The 21,763-nt window shown below is 40.6% G+C and overlaps 1 protein-coding gene and 1 pseudogene across 1 annotated transcript; both read right to left on the minus strand.

The window, feature by feature from the left end:
* Positions 1 to 1,302: 1,302 nt before the first annotated feature.
* On the minus strand, positions 1,303 to 16,363 carry LOC103443959 (2,3-bisphosphoglycerate-dependent phosphoglycerate mutase 1-like; annotated as a pseudogene).
* Positions 16,364 to 19,745: 3,382 nt separating this feature from the next.
* LOC103411683 (protein DOWNSTREAM OF FLC-like) lies at positions 19,746 to 20,752 on the minus strand. The gene is made up of 2 exons (XM_008350318.4): positions 20,460 to 20,752; positions 19,746 to 20,236 (listed from the first exon to the last, which is right to left on the minus strand). Exons 1-2 carry the CDS (start codon positions 20,614 to 20,616, stop codon positions 19,905 to 19,907), a joined length of 489 nt encoding a protein of 162 aa, XP_008348540.1. The 5' UTR covers positions 20,617 to 20,752; the 3' UTR covers positions 19,746 to 19,904.
* Positions 20,753 to 21,763: the final 1,011 nt, after the last annotated feature.

A 21,763-nucleotide genomic window follows, 5' to 3' on the forward strand; every position in this document is an offset into this window, starting at 1 on the left:
CATGTTCTTAGCCTCTTTTGTCTTCAAATTCGTCCATCCATCTTGCTCATATCATATGTAATCCATTCCAAGCTCAAAACTGCTCCAAAATGCACCAAAATGCACTTTCTTGCTACCTTAGCCCTTTGGACCTACAAACACACGAAAATGGCTTAAAGTACTAAAATAACTAAGAACTAATAACGTAAATGCAAGAAAACTAGTTAACTAAGTCGCATAAATATGCGTCTATCAAATTCGTTGAAATGTCATATTTTCTATCAATTTGGTTGTTAAATTGTGACATGGCAAGAGCGGGACCCACTCAATTGCCAATTGGAATAAAGAAATTAATTAAATATTAATAAATTATTAATTTTTTATTTAACCTAAGCAAAAACTCTCTCATTCGATCTCTCCAGATCACCGGTCGTTCCCCTTGGTCCTCCTTCACTCCCTCCTCCGTCCCCCCTTCTTCCTCGTCCTCCTTAAACACAGCCAAATTTCCTTCACCAAAAACATGAAACAACACCATGTAACTTTCAAGACTTCAAAAATTGCAAAATTCATCAAAATTTTAGAGCACATTACATACAAACCCAGATCTGCCTTCAAAACCAATACATTCCATAACAAATCCACACCAAAAAAAAAAACCAATAAATTCAATTACAAATCCACACCAAAAGCAAAAGCCAGAAGCCAAAAAATTATAAAATTTCACAGAAATCCGTTCGGCGATGTGAGGAGAGAGAATTGCAGGCAATGTGTGCGAGGAGGAAGACTATGAGAGCTGTATCAATGTGATGAGGATCCGCCATTTTCAAGAGCATGATCTCGACTTTTACTCTGTCTCGGCACTCACCACCTGCCCTCCACGCCGTGCACTCATCGGCCTCTACTAGTCTCTCTCTACCATGGTCATCAACCACAGACCTTCCAAGCGCCCAGGGAGGAGGTCGATCTCCCCAATATTTTCGCCTTCCCTCCAAAACGGCACCGTGGAGCCCCAGCCATTCCTCAAGGTTTGTCAAACTGCTGAGCTCCGGCTCCCTGCTTGAGGGAATGTTCGATCGAATAAATACTCGATCGGCGATATAGAGCTTGACGGCCTGGAAGGCGACTTTGAGTTGGTCACAGGGGATGGCCGCGCATTTCGGGTAAGCCGGCGGCAACTTTGGATTTTTTAAGAGGGAGGCGGTGGGAACACGAGGAGATATATATTGGAAGATGAGATAACGAGAGACGTTGGGTTTCGTCGGAGAAGAGAGACGTAATGATACTGCAATGTTTAAAATATGAGGTATGAAATTGTGGTGCAATGATAGTTTAGTGTAATTTAAACTAAGAAATAGCAGCAATACTATACCATGTCCTTTGTTACCCTTTCTACACGCCCACATTCGAACATATAAGTTTCAAGCTTCAACGGTATACATATGATCTGTGGTTTTTCTTGCTTTTCTTAAGTCTTTCAACGTTAGGCCTGTGCACTACAACAATGTCTTGCATTTAGTTAGTGACCGCAGATCTGCACATTACAAATAAACTCTGGAAAAGCCCGAACAACTAAAAATAGGTCGTCCCCTGCGAAAACAAGAATATATGAGCGAAATAATGGTCCAACTGCAGAGATGAGACTGAATCGTACAAGTTGGCCAATAAATAAGTGAGTGCATGAATACAACAAAGGTTAGCATCATATGAATATTGGACCACGGAATCAATTCGTGCGTAATTGAAGGTTGACATTCAACGTAAAACACAGTTAAACTGTACATCTAGTAATGATGACTTGAAAAGGAGAAAAATTGGACTGCTAAGATTAAGCAACAAAAGAGCAGATTCATAGAGAAAAACAGAAGGGAATATAAATATAAAAAAGTAATTTTCTCAAATTCATCACCGTCGTAGATTGACCCAAAAAGACCTGTTTTGACATCTAATATTGCTTCTTGTGCCAACCAAACACAGATCAGAGTATCAGAGACAATTTTATTTCAACTGAATTACTATCCTGATCTCCCAACAAGGGACAGGTCCAAGATTCAAAAATAATGTGGGCTTAATTTTTTAAGCCAATTTTCCACGGCGGAACCAGTTTTCCCTCTATGGGCTATATCCACTACCAAAATTAAAACTATACCCCAATAAAAGCCTAAGAGTAGATATTGACTGAAAAATCTCTAAATTAGAATTTAGAAACAAAATTATAAACCATATTACAAGAATACTAGTAGAAGACAAATTGGAGTATTATGAAGAATAAAACAAGCAATGCTGAAGAAGAAACAAGTTAATCATAGATATGAATTGGATTGGCTGGAACTCAACTAGCTTTGTTTCTAATTCTTAATACTAGGATGGGCTATAACCCACCTCAGACTTCCTGGATCTGTCCCAGACTCAAAAAAAACCCATTTAGTTGATTGTTCCCTTTGTCTTGCTGAAATGCCTTCTGCAACCGATTTTTCCCCTCCTGCACACCCTCCATTTGTCTAGCCATTCGATTTAATAAATCAGAGGACTGAGGGCCAAAACTAGAAGCGACGTGCATAAATCACTTCCCATACACTTAATGATGACAAATTCTGAAGGACATGTGTGACCTTTTACTGCCTTGGCTAAACAGTGTTGAGCCATGTTCAAATTATCATGACAAGACTAAAGTAATATATAAATTTAAAGCAACTTCGTGAAAGAGTAGACACGAAGACTATATGCCTCTTTTTTTTGGAACGAGCACGACTGAAATCGGCACAGTACAGTAGAGGAAGGAAACAGGTTGGGGACATGAGCATTGTGCGGCTCTAGGGGGAATTTTTTCATGAGAACGAAAGAACCCTACTAGGCACAACTCATTTAATATTATTAAAAGATAAAGAAAATCTAATAATCAAATTCAATTGGCCACAGCTCAAGTCAAGGACTATTACAACCAGAGCAAAAAGTAGTGTGAATTTTCAATTAATTTTAAGATTAATTTGCCTATAAAAGTTCAAATTTTGAATTGAAACCAGTGTTCATACCTTAACCCTTTCAAGTAAAGCTTAACCCTGGCTCTTTTGATAAAAGAGCTTTCAAAATATATAGCCTGAACAGTCTCCAAACCTCTGCCTACTTGGGATTGTTTGAATGAACCCACTACCCCACTTCCTCGAACGCCCCAAATAATTGAAATGAATTTGAAGGTATTAACACCGTTATAGCTTATAATGTAAGGATACACACAGCAAGCTAGGTTTCAGGATTGCAACAACTTATATGAGCAGAAAAATTAATACCTTAGTATAAGCATAAACACCAGGTTCTGTAGGTCCAACTGGGCTTCCTCTCCTCATAAACTCTCCCTCCTTAAAAATATAGAGCAGTGGTACTCCGGTTGATAACTCTTAAGCTAATAACCTGTTTGACATGAAATACTGACAATTACTTTTACTAATATAAAATAAGGAAACCTAATGAAAAAGGCTTGAAAACTTTGAGTTTTAATGATAAGGACAAAATAAAGGGTAAAGTGAATAGTACCAGGATTGACTTTTTAGTGTAAAAAGTGAACAGTACCTGGAGCTTTTCGTTCAAGTTCCCTATAAAATATTCATAGGTGGTATGAAATTTTGGAAGTATGGTTTGTTACCTCTTGAGAAGTTAATATCTCGAGATACATAATAATAGACCTCAATGAATTTCCGTGGGCAGCAACCAGAACGTTCTTTCCAGATTGTAGTTGTGGTTCAATCTGCAATGTAATTTTTTGTCCAGGTACTTACTATTAGGTAAAATATGATTTCATTTCATAAGAAATAATATTACACTTTGGGTGTTTATATACAAGTATATTGTAACCACTAGACAAGCAAAAAGTAACAATCTAACAGAAAACTTAACCACTAAGTAATATCTCTAGATAGTGTAGTTACAATATTATCCTTTATATCCCCCCTCAAACGAAACTGAGGAATCCGAAGCGTTTGTCACGGAGATACAGAAAACTGGACTTGGAAAGAGATTTAGTGCAGATGTATGCCACCTGATCTTGAGTGCAGATGAAATGCACAGAAATCTGCTTGGCCAAAACTTTTTCTCGAAGTAGTGATAGTTGATTTCCACATGCTTTGTCCGAGCATGAAAAACTGGATTCTTAGCAAGAGATATAGCAAGAGATATGAAAAACTGGATTCTTAGTAAGGAATATCCTATGTCAACCAACAATTGACAAATCCAGGTAATTTCAAAAGCAGTACTTGCAAGTGATCTGTATTCAGCCTCAGTGGAGGAGCGAGCTACCGTTGGTTGCTTCTTAGCACTCCAACTAATTAAAGAGTTGCCCAGAAAAACACAATAACCTCCAGTTGATCTTTGATCAAGGGCACAACCGGCCCAATCAGCATCAGAAAATGCAGTGAGAGTTGGAGGAGTAGAACACTTGGAGAACCATAAGCCAAGATTGATGGAACCCTTAAGATACCTGAGAATACGCTTAACAGCCTGAAAATGAGAAATGCGAGGGCTGTGCATGAATTAGCAGACAAAATTGACTGCAAAATTAAGATATGGTCGTGTCCAGGTAAGGTACTGGAGAACACCAACTAAAGAACGATACTCAGTTACATTATCAAGTAGAGGAGACTCATGATCAAGTTTAGAAGTGCTAAGGGGTGTACTGCATGGTTTAGCGCCATATTTGCTTTGGATAGCAAATCCAATATATACTTGGTCTGAGAGATAAAGATACCTGAAGAAGATCGTTTGACTTCAATGCCAAGAAAGTAATGTAGAGCTCCAAGATCTTTGATAGGAAATAAAGAACTGAGCTGTTGGATCACTTGTTTACATGCTCCAGCATTAGGACCAGTGACCAAAATGTCATCCACATAGATGAGAATGAAAACCAAATCGGGAGCCTTTTTAACGAACAGAGAATGATCACTATGAGATCCTACAAATCCAAGAGAGTGAAAAGCCCCATGTAGCTTCTCATACCAAGCTCTCGGAGCTTGTTGTAAACCGTACAATGATTTGTGCAAGTGACACACATGAGAAGGCTTAGTAGAATCTTCAAAACCAGGAGATTGGTGCATGAACACTGATTCAGATAGGCTACCATGTAAAAAGGCATTACTAACATCAAGTTGGTTTAAGAACCAATCATACTGAGCTGCAAGAGTAAGGAGAAGCCGAATAGTCACTGGTTTGGCAACATGACTAAATGTTTCTGTATAGTCAAGACCTTCCTGTTGGTTGAAACCCTTTGCAACTAACCAAGCTTTATACCGGTCGAAAGTACCATCAGGTTTTCTCTTAATACAAAACACCAATTTGCATCTGACAGCATTCTGTGAAGAAGATTGAGGAACAAGGGACCAAGTTCCAGTAGAGAGAAGTGCAGTGACTTCTTCCTGCATTGCTTTGCGCCAATGAGGATGCTTTGAAGCTTGAAGATTGGTTGTAGGTAGATAATCTACTGAAAGATGAGAAGGTAAGGGGTGTTTAGTGGCGGTGAGGGCTTTAGGCTTGAAAATTCCCGATTTGGACCTTGTTTGCTTTGAATGAGTGTTAATGGGTTGGTGAGGTTGGTGGTTATAGGTTCGGAGACTGCTACAGCTGGACTTGGAAGAGGCGTGATGGAAGGAGCAGAGTGTAAGGAAGAAGGTGAAGGTGAAGTGGAAAGATGTATTGAGGAAGTGATAGGTGAAGTGATAGGTGAAGTGGTAGGGGAAGGATGAAAAGTAAAGGTTAAAGTTGAAGGAATGGAGGATCGGAGCTAGAAGGTGAATTTGTGGCAGGTGTGAGAGGCAATATATGATGAAAAGGAAAGCTGGATTCATTAAACAAAACATGTCTGGAAATGTACAGTCTTTGGGTGGCAATATCAAGACACTTGCACCCCTTGTGATTCAAGCTATAGCCAAGAATGACACAAGCCTTGCTTTTAGGATCCAACTTGGAGGATGTATAAGGCTTTAACCAAGGGAAACAAGCACAGCCAAATACCTTCAAAAACACATAATTGGGTGGACGATGAAACAATGATTCCCAAGGAGATGATCTAGAAATTGTAGGCAATCAATTGATGAGATAGATTGCAGTGGTAAAGACCTCAACCCAGTAAATGTGAGGAACTTTAGAAGCTACCAAAAGGGTTCGAGCAGTCTCCACTAAATGCCATGTTGAGCCAAGAAAGTTGAGAAAGAGGTACTCAAGAATTCTCCACCAGAGTCGGACCTTAAGGCAATAATCTTTGTGCACAAAGCATTTTCAACCATAGATTTGTATTGAATAAAATTGGACAGTACATCAGACTTGTTTTTCAAGGGATAGAACCAACAATATCTTGTATAGTCATCCACAAAAATGACATAATGCTTGAAACCTTGATAAGATGTGATGGGTGAGGGGCCCCAAACATCAGTATGAATGAGTTCTAAAGGTTTGCTAGTTGTAGAAATAGTTGATACAAAAGGAAGCCGAGAGCATTTGCCTAACGCACAATCTGAGCAGAAAAACTTAGCAGCATTAGGTAAAACTGAAATACAAGATTGAGAGACTAGTTTATTGATAATCTTCACAGAAGGGTGACCCAATCTGTTGTGCCAGAGATCTCTTGAGGCTGTCACAGAGGCAATAAGAGCTTTAGGAGAACCAGTTGTTGACGAGGAGAATGGAAATGGATAGAAACCATGTTGAACAAGTCCTTTAAAACACATCCTTCACAGTGAAGTAGGATGGATAAAGATGCAATGAACAATGATTGTCAATTAGAAACTGATTTGCAGATAAAGATTGTGTTTTAAAGCAAGAACATATAAGACTTTATTCATATGAAACACACTATTGGGAGTATGCAAAATAGTAGAACCAGAGTGAGTGATGGGCAAATCTTTGCCATCACCAATGTACACTTGTTCATGACCTATATAAGCTTCAAGGTTTTGCAGAGTAGCATAAGAATTGGTCATGTGTGAAGTGGCTCCAGAGTCCACAATCCAAGTAGGAGTGGAGGATGATGTGTTTGCCACTATTAGTGAATGAGAAGATTTGCTACCATAGGCCGGATTCATGTGGTGAGGACAATCACAAGCCTCATGATCAAACTGATGACAGATTTGACAAGAATTCTTCTTATTGTAAGAGAAAGTAGTTCGACCTCAACGATTAGAACGCTGATTAGTATTGTTAAAACAATTGAAGTTACTTGACCTTTGATTGTTAAAGAATCAGGAGTTGCCACGATTGAAGCTGCCACAATTGTGATTACGATCCAGTCTATGACCTTGATTAGTGAAGGTAGAAAACTGAGCAACAAAGGCTTGAGAGTTAGGGTTTGATGCAGGAAGTGGAAGTATACCAGCAGAGGTTTGTAGAACCTGAAACTATGATAAATCAGATCCACTTTTCTTGCGATTGGCCAACTGGATCTCTTTGCTGAGGAGCAAACCATGTAGTTCATCAATTGTGGTGGATCCAAGGCGAAATTGAATAGCATCAACAAACGAATCATACTCAGGAGGAAGACCATGAAGAGTGACCGAGATCAAATCGGAGTCTTCAACCGGAGAACCAGCATTAGCAAGTGCATCAGCAATGGCCTCAATTTGCTGAAGATAATGAGTAGCAGTGGATTCACCTTTGGTAAGATTACGAATACGAGATCGAAGCTCATGAATGTGGGATTGAGAAGCCGTGGCAAGTCTGGATTCCAATTTCGCCCAAAGTTCATGAGCTGAATTCACACCGACAGTATAAGGAATGAGAGATTCAAAGAGCGTAGAGTTGATCCAGATGAGAATATTCTGATTATTCTCATACCAAGAAACATAGGCAGGATTAAGGATGCGATTTCCTGAAGAATCAAGAGTGAACTGAGCCGGCGCCGCCATGGATCCATCAATGAGACCAGTGAGATTATACTGGCGAAAAATTGGAGCAAAGAGAGCACTCCAGGTTAAGCAATTGGTGGTGGTGAGCTTGATCGACACCATGGATCCAATGTTTTGGATCGTAATGGAGGAAGAAACGGAAGAATTAGGGTTTGAAGGTACAGTCGGAGAAACCGATTCCGACGAAGGAGATGCAGAGGTCGCCATGGACAGATAGTGATGACGGATGATCGAAGAACACAAACAACGATCAAGAAATTAGAGACGAAGATCACGCTACGAGCAAGAAATCAAAGAAGATCGCAAAAGGAAGCGCGACGGTTGGGATCGAAGAAAGAGGAGTCGTGAGATAGAAGGGCGGGTGATACCATATTATGTAAAATATGATTTCATTTCGTAAGAAATAATATTACACTTTGGGTATTTATATACAAGTATATTGTAACCACTAGACAAGCAAAAAGTAACAATCTAACAGAAAACTTAACCACTAAGTAATATCTCTAGATAGTGTAGTTACAATATTATCCTTTATACTTACACATCAACATGAGTTGAACCCCTAGAACATATACCCAGCTTTATATGGGAATTGTATGTTAAAATCAGATATTGGAACTTATCTGCCTACCTGTTCTTTAAAATAGGCTACAGCTCTTTGAGAACACATTTCCAAACTCTCACCACTGGGGGGAGGAATATCAAAACTCCGACGCCACTCATGCACTTGCTCTTTTCCATATCTTTCAGCTGTCTCCAGCTTATTAAGACCCTGTAATTCACCATACCTGTAGAATACAACAGCTGGTAATGCTATCTTCTCAAATTTTGTCAAATCTAAGAGGAATCAATGATAAGTTAAAAGAATAAGAAAGCACATTCTTTCGTTTAATTGCCAAGCAGTTATAACTGGAATTGATTGCTTTTTAGTATCCCCACTGTAAATTTGACTCCATGTTTTTGCCTGTATACTCTCGTTGTGCACAACAATTGGCACCTGAAAAGCATAGCATACATGTTTTTGTGAATTTGATATTCAAGTAATAGTTTATATGTCTTTCTCTAAGAAAAAGCAGTCAAAGTCATAAGGTAAGCATAACGTTAGAATATCTAGAATTCTAGATATTAAATGGTATGGCCAAAAGTCGGCTTGCTTGCCCTCTCTCCTTTGAATCTGTCTTGTAACACTGTTTAACATTATTGCGTGGCAATTAACATTAAATCACCTGTACAGTCAACCTGCCAGATCATAATCATGGTAACAAGCTTGTGAGTGCGGCAAGACGTTTAAACTGACCTCCATGGTTTAAGTAGCTAATACATGTTTTGTTGTTAAAACCTCAAGGTTAGCATTGTAAAGAGTATAGATTAATGAGCTAAGGAACCAGATCAACAAAAATCATCATTTTCCAGAATATGCATTATACTGGTTTTCTATGATCCACATCATACAGGCAACAGAGGTCTCTAAAAGTCCCTGCGTGGTAGATAAAAGCATGAAACAAGAACATTTGGGTGGATAGTTCCAAGCAACATCAGTCAAAAGTCTAGATCCAAAACGTCAAAAGTCTGGATACCAAATAAAAATGGATATAACTTCATATGAATGTCAACATTTGAAGATCTTGTTGAAAAGGTTCATATGAACTTCTACAACATTTTCTAATCTCAAAATGAACACTTGACTGTGTTCTATACATAAACGTTATAAATCAGTGGATGGCGACAACAAAATACATGTTATCTCTAAAATTAAAATATATGTTATCTCTAAAACTATGTTCAAATCCTGCCATAAATATGATATTCATATACACCAACATATTGGTGCTTAACACCCTCCATGTGTTGATCAATGAACCAATTATGTACTTAACACATTACTCCTTTTCATAGTAAGGATTCAGCATCTCAAAGGCAAAATTTGTGCAAATAAAAATCTCAAAAATTGAGCAAAGATACCTTCTTGCGGTGGTGTTGAGTCATGGCAAGCATAGCTGTCATCTGTGCACGAATAAGCGAAGATGTGTAAATCATATCTACAGGGATGTTGCTGATTCTCTTACCAGCTTCTATTGCTTCATCAACACCTTTCTTGGTTAAAGGCACATCAACAAAACCGGTGAACAAATTCTTCTCATTCCACAAAGATTCACCATGACGAATTAAGATCAAAGAACTTTCACCTGCAAACAAGAGTGTAGCCACAAGAATTAGCAGAGAACTCGCTGAGTCACCCAAAAGAATAAACACATGGTCTTTATAGATTTGGAAAAAGCGTATGATAGGGTCCCAAGAGACATTCTTTGGAGGATCTTAGAGAAGAAAGGAGTACGAGTAGCATATATCCAAGCTATAAAGGATATGTATGAAGGAGCAAAGACTGCCGTAAGAACTCATGAAGGACAAACCGAAAGTTTTCCCATAACTGTAGGATTACATCAAGGCTCATCCTTAAGTCCTTACCTTTTTGCGTTGGTAATGGATGAGTTAACAGGACATATTCAAGATGATATTCCTTGGTGTATGCTTTTCGCAGACGATATAGTGTTGATAGATGAAACTCAGGAAGGGGTAAATGCAAAGCTTAACCTTTGGAGAGAAGTGTTGGAATCTAAAGGTCTTCGCCTAAGCCGATCAAAGACAGAATATATGGAGTGCAAGTTCAGTGCAGATGGAGGCCAAAACGAGTTAGGGGTGAGGATCGGAGATCAAGAAATACCAAAGAGCGACCGTTTTCGTTACCTAGGATCTATCTTGCAAAAGAACGGAGAATTAGATGGAGATCTCAACCATAGAATACAAGCTGGATGGATGAAGTGGAAGAGTGCATCTGGCGTGTTGTGTGACCGCCGTATGCCACTGAAGCTCAAGGGAAAATTTTATAGGACGGCAATAAGGCCGGCGATGCTGTATGGCACAGAATGTTGGGCGGTGAAGCATCAACACGTACACAAAATGGGTGTAGCGGAGATGAGGATGCTTCGTTGGATGTGTGGGCACACGAGAAAGGATAAGATTAGGAATGAGGATATCCGGGGTAAAGTAGGAGTAGCCGAAATTGAAGGAAAGATGAGAGAAAATCGGTTACGGTGGTTTGGACATGTGCAAAGAAGGCCTACTGACGCTCCGATTAGAAGATGCGACTATGGGACAGAGGTTCAGGGCCGAAGGGGTAGAGGAAGACCTAGGAAAACTTTGGAAGAGACTCTAAGAAAAGACTTAGAGTACTTGGATCTAACGAAGGACATGACACAGGACCGAGCACAATGGCGTTCTAAGATTCATATAGCCGATCCCACTCAGTGACTTGGATTTTCCAAGTCTCCAACCGAGAAGTTTTCCTCACTCGAAAAATTAAGGGAACACTACCCCAACCTACATGCTCCACTCAGAAAGCTTCAACATACAAGCTTCAACAAAAGAAAATTCAAAGAACTTAGCGAAGAAGGCTTTGGTGTATTTAACACAATACGTTGAAATAAAGGAAAACTTATTTATTGATATCCCCGATAAGCTACAAATATGTACATATACATGAGTCAAAATAAACAAACAAGATGGAGCATTCACAAAGGTTGCTTAGGAGAAGTCTCAGCAGTCGGTAGAGCCCCAGAAAGAGAAGGCACCGGAGGGGGATCATTCGGAGCCTCAGTACTGGACAGAACCCTAGAAGGAGGAGGCATCAGAGGTTGATCATTTGGAGCTTCATTACGCGGTACAGCCCCAGAAGACGAAGGCAATAAATGCCTTTGGAACAAACCCACAAATCTCTGATGATCAAGTAAAACCTGACCATCAGTTTCCTTCATCTGGTCAAGCTTCCTCTTCATGTTTGTAGCATAGTCATGTGCGAGCCGGTGCAACTGTTTATTCTCATGCTTGAGCCCTCTAATCTCCTGTTTGAGACTCATCACTTCGGCCGCCAATGATTCAACTTGGCGGGTTCGAGCAAATAGGCGTTGGGCCATATTAGACACAGAACCTGCACACTGAACACTGAGAGCCAGTGAATCCTTAACAGCTAACTCATCAGACCGTTTGGAAAGTAGTCTGTTATCTTTGGGAGTGAGAAGGTTCCTGGCCACCACCGCAGCGGTCATATCATTCTTCATCACGGAATCCCCAACGGTAAGAGGACCAGTAGGGGAGACGAAGGATGGGCGCCATATGTTGTCTGGAGAAGGCGGGGCTGCCTCTTCAACAAGGTTCAAGTCAAAACGACGGTCGGAGGGGCCAGACATTTTCAAAGGTATTGAAGAGAGAAGAGGTCGGACAAATCAAGATCTTAGAAGTGCAAGAATGGAGCTTCTACTGGTGGAGATTCAAGTGTGCTTTGGAACTTAATGCCAGCCCCTATAAAAAGCTGCACTCGACGGAGCTTCAGACATCGAAGAGGCGTCTGCTCAGAAATCAAAGAGGCGTTTGCTTTCTCAAAAGCTGGGCTGCTTAGAGACCACGAGGGTTGATCTCATAAATCGAAGAGGTGTTTGCTTTCTCAAAAGTTGGGCTGCTCAAAGACCACGAAAGCCGATCTCAGAAATCGAAGAGGCGCTCGCTTCCTCAAAAGCTGGGCTCCTCAGAGACCACGAGGGCCGATCTCAGAAATCGAAGAGGCACCTACTTTTCCAGCCTTGTCAGCACCTGTCACACGCACACTCAGCTTTGCGGAAATTATGGGTATTCTGTCGAAGACTTCTGGAGAAGTAGAAAACACATGAATCTTACTGTCCAATCACCCACTTCCCACACGCAGCAATAGCTCATGGGTACCACAGATAACTTTGCCAAAGTTCTCTGCCAAAGTTGAGCACGTGAAGCTTGCAGCTCCCACTACATCGCTCTGACCAAGAAGGGTAAAAGAATAGCAAAGAAACAGCACTAACAAAGTTTAGACCCATAAATTTTGAAGGTCTAGCTACCATATTATTACCCACAAGGGTAAAGGAACAGTACCACTGTTGGATAATTGGAAAGTCCCTGTGTGTCAACCTCTGTGCCTCGTGGCAAGGTAGACTAGCAAACATGCCCAACCTTTACTCACATTCGAGAAAACACTCCCAATAAGATTGCTTGCTCCAAAATCGAAGAGGCACCGTCCTCCGAATCTCGAGAGCCAGACTCCCAACATGACTACTTTCTCAAAAATCGAAGAGAGGGTAAAGGAACAGTACCATTGCTGGATAATTGGAAAGTCCCTGTGTGTCAACCTCTGTGCTTCGTGGCAAGGTAGACTAGCAAACATGCCCAACCTTTACTCACATTCGAGAAAACACTCTCAACAAGATTGCTTGCTCCAAAATCGAAGAGGCACCGCCCTCCGAATCTCGAGAGCCAGACTCCCAACATGATTACTTTCTCAAAAATCGAAGAGACACTGCTCCCTGAATCTCGAGAGCCAGACCCCCAGCATGATTGCTTTCTCAAAAATCGAAGAGGCATCGTTCTCCGAATCAATCGAAGAGGCGCTCGCTTTCTCAAAAGCTGGGCTGCTCAGAGACCACGAGGGCCGATCTCAGAAATCAAAGAGGCACCTTCTTTTCTAGCCTTGTCAGCACCTGTCACACGCACACTCAGCTTTGCGGAAATTATGGGCATTCTGTCGAAGACTTCTGGTGAAGTAGAAAGCACATGAATCTTACTGTTCAATCACCCACTTCCCACACGCAACAATAGCTCATGGGTACCACAGATAACTTTGTCAAAGTCTCTGCCAAAGTTGAGCACGTGAAGCTTGCAGCTCCCACTACATCGCTCTGACCAAGAAAGGTAAAAGAATAGCAAAGAAACAGCACTAACAAAGTTTAGACACATAAATTTTGAAGGTCTAGCTACCATATTATTACCCACAAGGGTAAAGGAACAGTACCACTGCTGGATAATTGGAAAGTCCCTGTGTGTCAACCTCCGTGCTTCGTGGCAAGGTAGACTAGCAAACATGCCCAACCTTTACTCACATCCGAGAAATCACTCCCAACAAGATTGCTTACTCCAAAATCGAAGAGGCACCGCCTTCCGAATCTCGAGAGCCAGACTCCCAACATGATTACTTTCTCAAAAATCGAAGAGACACTGCTCCCCGAATCTCGAGAGCCAGACCCCCACCATGATTGCTTTCTCAAAAATCGAAGAAGCATCGTTCTCCGAATCTCGAGAGCCAGATACCACATACCACTTTTTCAAAGTGCTCTGACAGAGTTAAAACATGTGAAGCTGGCAGCTCCCACTACCGTGCTATGACCAAGCAGGGTAAAGGAATAGCATTACTACTTGTTGTTAGGGAGACTCCTATATATGTCGACCTCCATCCCCAACGGACAGGCAGACCTGCAAAAATGCTCAACCCTTCCTCATATCTGAGAGGGCACTCCCAACGAAGCCTTTCGAAATATTCAGCTTTCTTTCCCCCCGATAATACCTCTGCAAACAAGCTATACTAGAGCAAGAATATCTCATATCATCAGGGTTAAAAGCAAGAGTATCCCATATCATGCTTTTTCCCTGTCTTTTCCTTTGGCCTTGTTTTTACCTGCAAGACAAGGAGAAAGAGAGCAATCAGTCAGCACTTGAAATCAAGCTCCCAGCCAGGAACTGACAGCCTGGAACCCCTTACCTGATTACTTACCGGGCATTGCTTTCGAGTACTCATCTTCAACATCTTATGTTGCCAGGGAAGATACCGCATCTGCTTGAGGAACAGATAGGGCAAGTGCGAAGGATACAAGGAAGCATGTGGAGACAAGCGTAACAGCACACGTGCCGATCCATCCATTACTCTGTCAAAAGCAAAAGTATCCCATATCAGCAGGGTCGAACGTACTCTAGATTTGATGGACTTGTTTTGACCCTCAAATTCTTCAGTCGGCCTTATACTCTGGAGGAAACCAGAAAACCCTCCAGCTCAGTTCAAGAATAAGCCTGTGGAAAGTTACTTCTTGAAAAGCAAAAGTATCCCATATCATCTCTTCTCATTTTTCTTCTCTTTATCCTTCATGCTGCTGCAAGATGGGGAGAAGGTGAACAATCAGCCGGAGCTCTGATTGCTTACCTTGTCTGTCACCTCTTTCAGCAAATCCCCTAGCTCGGCGACTTGGGGGACTCCTACTACATGGTTTGTATCGCGCTTGACCAAGCCTGAAACTACAAGTAAGCTTCAAGTGAAATTGATACATTACCTTGTGCATCTCCACCAGTTAAAGATACCACCCCTGGATGGAGGAAGAGTACTTCCAGAGAAGCTGCCACATCTACCTATGAGACAGATAAGGCAAGTCAAGATGATACCACACTCCGATACTTAGAAGTTTCGTGATTACGAGATCATTCTCCCACAATATTTCCTAATGTCATTTGTACTCTAATGTCATTTGTACTAAATCATTCACTTGTACTCACTAAAGGAGAGCTTGAACCTATGTACTTGTGTAAACCCTTCACAATTAATGAGAACTCTTCTATTCCGTGGACGTAGCCAATCTGGGTGAACCACGTACATCTTGTGTTTGCTTTCCTATCTCTATCCATTTATATACTTATCCACACTAATGACCGGAGCAATTTAGCGAAGATCACAAAAAGCGACCGTTTTCGCTACCTAGGATCTATCTTACAAAAGAACGGAGAATTAGATGGAGATCTCAACCATAGAATACGAGCTGGATGGATGAAGTGTAAGAGTGCATCCAACATGTTGTGTGACCGTCGTAGGCCACTGAAGCTCAAGGGAAAATTTTATAAGACGGCAATAAGGCCAGCGATGTTGTATGGCACAGAATGTTGGGCGGTGAAACATCAACACGTACACAAAATGGGTGTAGCAGAGATGAGGATGCTTCGTGGGATGTGTGGGCACACGAGAAAGGATAAGATTGAGAATGAGGATATCCGAGGTAAAGTAGGAGTAGCCGAAATTGAAGGAAAGATGAGAGAAAATCGGTTCCGGTGATTTGGACATGTGCAAAGAAGGCCGACTGACGCTCCGGTTCGAAGATGTGACTACGGGACAGAGGTTCAGGGCCGAAGGGGTAGAGGAAGACCTAGGAAAACTTTGGAAGAGACTCTAAGAAAAGGCTTAGAGTACTTGGATCTAACGGAGGACATGACACAAAACCGAGCGCAATGGCGTTCTAGGATTCATATAGCCGACCCCACTTAGTGGGAAAAGGCTTTGTTGTTGTTGTTGTTGTTGTTGATGTCTTTTGAGCATTGTTGGTAATACCGTGGGAGGTGGATAAAATTGGATCAGTTGTTGAAGCTTGAGAAGATGATGAACGAATTACATGCAGTCTACATTGTCTAGAGCTACAATGTTCTTTTCTAAGCAAACCAACATCGACCGCAAACTTCTTAAAAATAAATCTGAAAGATGACTGCCTGCAATTTCTAGCAGAGTCAGTCTCACCAACAGAACCATGGAGCTGAATGACTCCAACAGGATGGCGGAAAGCCGTGGCAACTATTCTGATAATATCCAGAAAAACCCCATCATCAAGAGCCAAACCATTTCATCCTCTTTGACAATGCAGAGTTTACAAAAAGTAAGAGAATGGAATCTAATTCCATCATCAAGAAAATAATCATACATCGTCATTCAACAAGAAAATAATCATACATCGTCATTCAATTGGGTTTTTTTTTTATATAAATTTACATAAAGTTGAATTCACTGAAAACACATAAAAGAAGTTCGGATTCATGGGAAACACAGAATCGGAAAGAGGTGGCGGATCTCTTGTTCAGTTTTCCCCACGGCAAAAACTCCACTTTTTACCAACCCCTAGCGTAATGACGTCGTAGCTCCTTTTAATCTAATTCACAAAGAGAAGTGCTTTTTACACGCAATAACCTGACTTTTCTCTGCAAATCATTGTGTACTATAACCGCTAATTTGACTAAATAAGAGATAACTATAGCAAGTTATAAGTGAAACGCAGTAATTTTTTGCACTTATAAATGAGTGGCTATAGGTTTGAAACTAATAAATAACGAGTTAATCGCAAACAATTTATTACCACTACAAACCACATTGCCAGTCAAAAAGGTTTTGTCGGGTCAAAGTGGTTTACTTCGCTATGAAATTTAGTCGATGAAAGTTCACTGGGAAAGATTAGTTGAGCAAAACCCGTTGCTTGAAGCCTTTTTCAACGAAAACACAAATTTTTCAGACGAAACAAGGTTTGCCCGACGAATAGAGCTATCGGTGTGGGACCATGATTTCCAAGAACCCGAGTAAGGCTGATCTGAATAAAGTTACTTCAGAAATCAGGTCATGTATTCAACAACTCTAAGCGAAGCTAGATTAGACAGAGCAGTGGTGATACCATCATCCTGTTCCGAGGTAAATGGCGAAGACGAAGCGACTTCGCTCGATGTCCATGCTTGTTCCGCAAGACACGTGCTCTGATCTGGATATAGACTCAATCAAATCGTCTTGGAGTTCCTACAATTTAGGAATTGAGGTGCGCCGTAAGTAATCATAAATCCTAAGAGGGTGCAATATCTATTTCCAGATATCATCTAAGATTCTCCCAGCTTAGAACAAGATTCTATCCTAAAAGGCTCTTGTTGGAACCAAATTCGCACACCATTGTGAGTGGTGATTGTGCACAAACTCGAGCAACCCGCAAAACAGTAAACAACCATGAGCAAGCCCAAGACTGCGGGAAGGGGGTGTCGACTAAAGGCTTTCCAAGAATCAAGTTAGTGAATAATTTTAGACTCAAACAGTGGGCAAGAAAATTGAAGTGTTTAGATTGCATTACCAGAGATGAAGCCTAGATGGATGTATTGATACCTTTAGGAGAGAGACCTTTTTAGGATAAATTCCTAGTTCTAAGCAGGGAGAATCCTAAAGATATCTAAAAGTAGATATTGCACCCTCTTAGGAGTCTGATTACTTGTGGCGTACGTTAATTCCTAGATTGTAAGAACTCCATCTGATTGGGTCTGTATCAAGATCAGATCGGGGGTCTTGTTGAACAAGCGTGGTTATCCAGCGAAGTCACTAGGACTCCGTCTATTGTCCCATAATATGGTGATGGTGGCACCACTACTCTGTCTGATCCAGCTCTGTCTGAAGCTAGTGAGTCCATGACCAGGCTTCTGAGGTAACTGTATTCGAATCAGCCTTAATCCGATCCTGGTAAATCATGGTGCTATAATTGCCCTTATCAATGCATCTAAGAGGCAACTCGTTGCCTTTGAGAATGGATTGTTATCCAAGGATCATGCATTTCTAAGTAAGCTGAAATACGTACCATTTTAGTCTTCAATCTTTATTTGTGTCTAATCCGATTTTTGGGCCTTGAAATGGTGACGTTTTGGATTTAGACATGCGATCTTCAATATTGTGCCATAAAGTGTGTAATGATGAGACTTTACCATGGTGGCGTTACACGAAAAAGAAGAAATTTTCTTCGATATTCTTCATAAATTCCAACCGAAAGATTGTTTAATCCCAAAGCGAGTTGGTCTGGATTCGACTATTAAATGATTCTCCCCAATGAAACCTATATATCCTCGAATCTTTTCCTTCCACTTTATCAAAACCTTCAAATCACCTACTGTCACAAAAAAGGCTCCAACTCTCTTTTCGTACCGATTTCAAAATTCTCCTTGTTTTCTTAAAGTCTTATGTATGGCGTCTTCAAGCAAGAGCACCAAATCACCTAGGATTACGCCTTACAATCTTCCTCCAATGAAGGTTCGCAATTAGGAGGAAAGCCAAACCTTTGTTGAAAACCATCGGGATCTCTTAGGCCAATGTAGAGTCTGGTGGGAGTCAGGCCACGATATTCATGCTACGCTCCCAGCACCGTTTGATCCCCAGCGTCCCTGCACCAAAATTTATCCTTGGTTCTTAGACTTGGGCCTTCGTTTCCCTCTCTCTGATTTCTTGAAAAGTATCTTGCCTTTTGTTATGACATTGTCATCTCCAATATTTCTCCAGCAACCTTCAAACCCATCACCTGCTTTGAATTGCTAAACCAATTTTGGTATGGGGCTGGCCTTGGCACTCAAGAATTTAGAATGCTGCTTATTATCATGATGGGTTTCGACAACCACTACTATTTCTTAGCCAGACCTAGTCCCGTTTGGGATTCATACATTCAGGATGTTCCTTGCTAGGATAGGGATTGGTTTAAGGACATACTGGTTGTCGATAAAGATTGGGAGGGCACGATAAACGAAGTTAGGGTTAGAGCTCTCCATTCTCTCAATCTAGAGTTTAATAATGAGTTGGCAGCATCAGGTTGTACCATCCAGAGCTGATCTACCAGCCAATGCGGATTCCGGTCGCACACCATAATTGGAAATGGATGTTTTCACCCGAACGCATCATATCGCCAACCGAACCATTCATCTTTCTAGGATCTACTAAAAGATCATGTTTTTTAAAATAAAAAAAAATTAAAAATACGAAATCCGGTGAGGAGAATGGAGAGTAATTATAAACAGCAATCGACCATTAAATATACATCTAGGGTTTATGGATTATGTTGTTACCAGATAGCGACCCGATTAGTTAACATGTTGACCTGAAACTCGTTACTTCATGCAGGATTAACAGGTCGTGCAAGAAATTGTCAAATCTAGCTATATTAATCACATCCCTGCTTGACGAAAGCCCTATCATTTTTATGTTTCATTTTTGTAATTCATTGTTGTTGAGGGTAATTGAGTCTATTTTCTTGGTTATATTTGAAGGTCTATATAATAAGTGACATTTGTGAATAACTTTGGCTTTTTTTTATTTTATGAAAACTGGGTTTAAAGATGAAGCTGGATCCATATTGAAAGCCACAAATTAAGTGACCAAAGTAAGGGCTGGTTTGGTATTGCTGTGCTTTGAAAAAAAGCTGCTGTGAGAAAGTTGAAAAGATTGAAACATTAAGATTGAAACATTAGTGTCCACAAACTAAACAAAGTTGAAAAGAAACCAACACCATCATTGAGATCAATGATAGGCATACACGTATAGCAAAGAACATCATCACTTAACTCTAAAGTGAGGCCATACGGACTAACAAGAAGCTAGCTCTTCTTCTATTCCTGCTGATCGTAGTTCTTGTATTGCTCTAGGATTTTTTCACAACCAGCCAATGGCTCGTTCTTGAAGAAGCCCATGTTATTTGCATAACGCTTGTCCTTAACCACACCGTTGTAACGGGTGACTACAACGTTCGCACGGCTGCGTCCGGGGTCTGCCGATTTACAGTCACTTATGGGACTGCTAACAAGGACAGACTCACAAATTTGGTCTTCATGGTCCTCTTCAACCAAAATGTTGTATGTTCCAGTCGAATCAGTCTCTCCCTCGACGCTGTATGCAAGCTGCAAGGTGTTCCTGTCTTTGCACTCAATTCTCACCCTTGCACCTAACAAGCACATCGCAACAAACAATATGTAAATAAATATTTTAGTAAAATAGCGGTTATAATACTGTACACTAAGAAACTATATATATTTTCTGATCCGATTTGATTGACATACAACGTAGTGAGCTAATTATGTGGTCATAAAATATGTATGCCAGGCTACTTATCATTACAGGTAAGTTTTAACATATAAACAAAAATCAAATCCGTTTAGAAGGGCTACCAGGAATGTAATTCGTGGCAGTCGTCTCAAAACCGCATCGGCAAGTGTCACAGTAGACGCGACCTTGAACGTGGAAGGGATTGCCCAACGTGCGTGCGCTAACAAGCCCCAGAAACATGCACAGAGCCAACAACACCACCACCCTAGACATGGCCATGGCCAAGAATATTATTTTTAGCAAGCAATTAGTACTGGCTGAGACAAGTGCCAAGAGAGGAGGGGAAGGCTAAGTGAAATCGAAATGTCGAACGTGAAGAACCAGAGTGGAAACTATGGAATGAGACGTAATGCATTCATACATATATATATATATATATAGCTAGTGAGGCTATTGGACTTCGGAGGAAGGGAGGGAGCACATATACGCTACCAGTCACATGCACCGTCATTGAAACAAAGAGGGTCTTGCGGGCCATTTCTTATGCCCTCTCCTCCGCCGTTGGCATTAATTTCAATGTGTAAGATGAGATCCATTTCCTCCTTCCAGTATTATTGTATAATTTGTAGGACATGAGGGATTATAAAACTCGAACCTATGTTAAATATATATTGCATGCGAAAGAACGGAGAAAGTCTTACCCCGGTTCGTTCACACGTCCAATTAAGTAGCTGTCCCATTGCCAGTACAGAGAAACATTACTGTAACACTGTTATGTACTGATACTAATTGGTATAAGCGTATATTATTCATACATATATATATATAGAGCTTGAAATATAAATATGTATTGCTCACTCTTGTTATAATAGATAGATTAGTAAAACAACATGACATTTACGGTTACATAAAAAATTTCACTATGAATTTAAATTTTATTATGTAAAAATAAAAATAAAATGAATGCATAATAACTTTGTAAGACGGTGGAAACAAAGACTTATAGAAGCATTGGTTAGAAGATGTGATTACGGGATAAAGATTCAGGATCAAAGGAATAGAGGAAGACTTGGAAAGAGGCTCTAAGAAAAGATTTAAACTACTTGGATCTAATGGAGCATGAAACAAAACCGAGCATAATGACGCTTTAAGATTCATATAACGGACCCCACTTAATAGGATAAAGCTTTATTATTATTGTTGGGTAACTACGGTGGAGGGGAATGGTGCAGAATACCAAAGTTTTGGAAGAAAAAAGGAACCTTAGTGGGGAATCTAAGATCCTACACCTTTTAAGTTACACATGGTTAAGTTGAAAACAATAAAGCTGTTAGATTATTTGACCTGTCTCTTTAAAATTTTAACAATTGTTTTTCTTTTAATTTCTTTATCCTTCAAAATATCCAATAACTACTGTCCATGGAAC

The sequence above is a fragment of the Malus domestica genome, chromosome 15, assembly GCF_042453785.1.
Source record: "Malus domestica chromosome 15, GDT2T_hap1".
NCBI lineage: Eukaryota > Viridiplantae > Streptophyta > Magnoliopsida > Rosales > Rosaceae > Malus > Malus domestica.

What these genes read in the sequence shown, in the direction of transcription:
- LOC103411683 (XM_008350318.4), bottom strand. Translation starts at nt 20,616, where the DNA reads ATGGCCATGTCTAGGGTGGTGGTGTTGTTGGCTCTGTGCATGTTTCTG. An exon ending in TGCCACGAATTACATTCCTG is followed by an intron (nt 20,237 to 20,459) that starts GTAGCCCTTCTA and finishes TGTGCTTGTTAG; the next exon opens with GTGCAAGGGTGAGAATTGAG.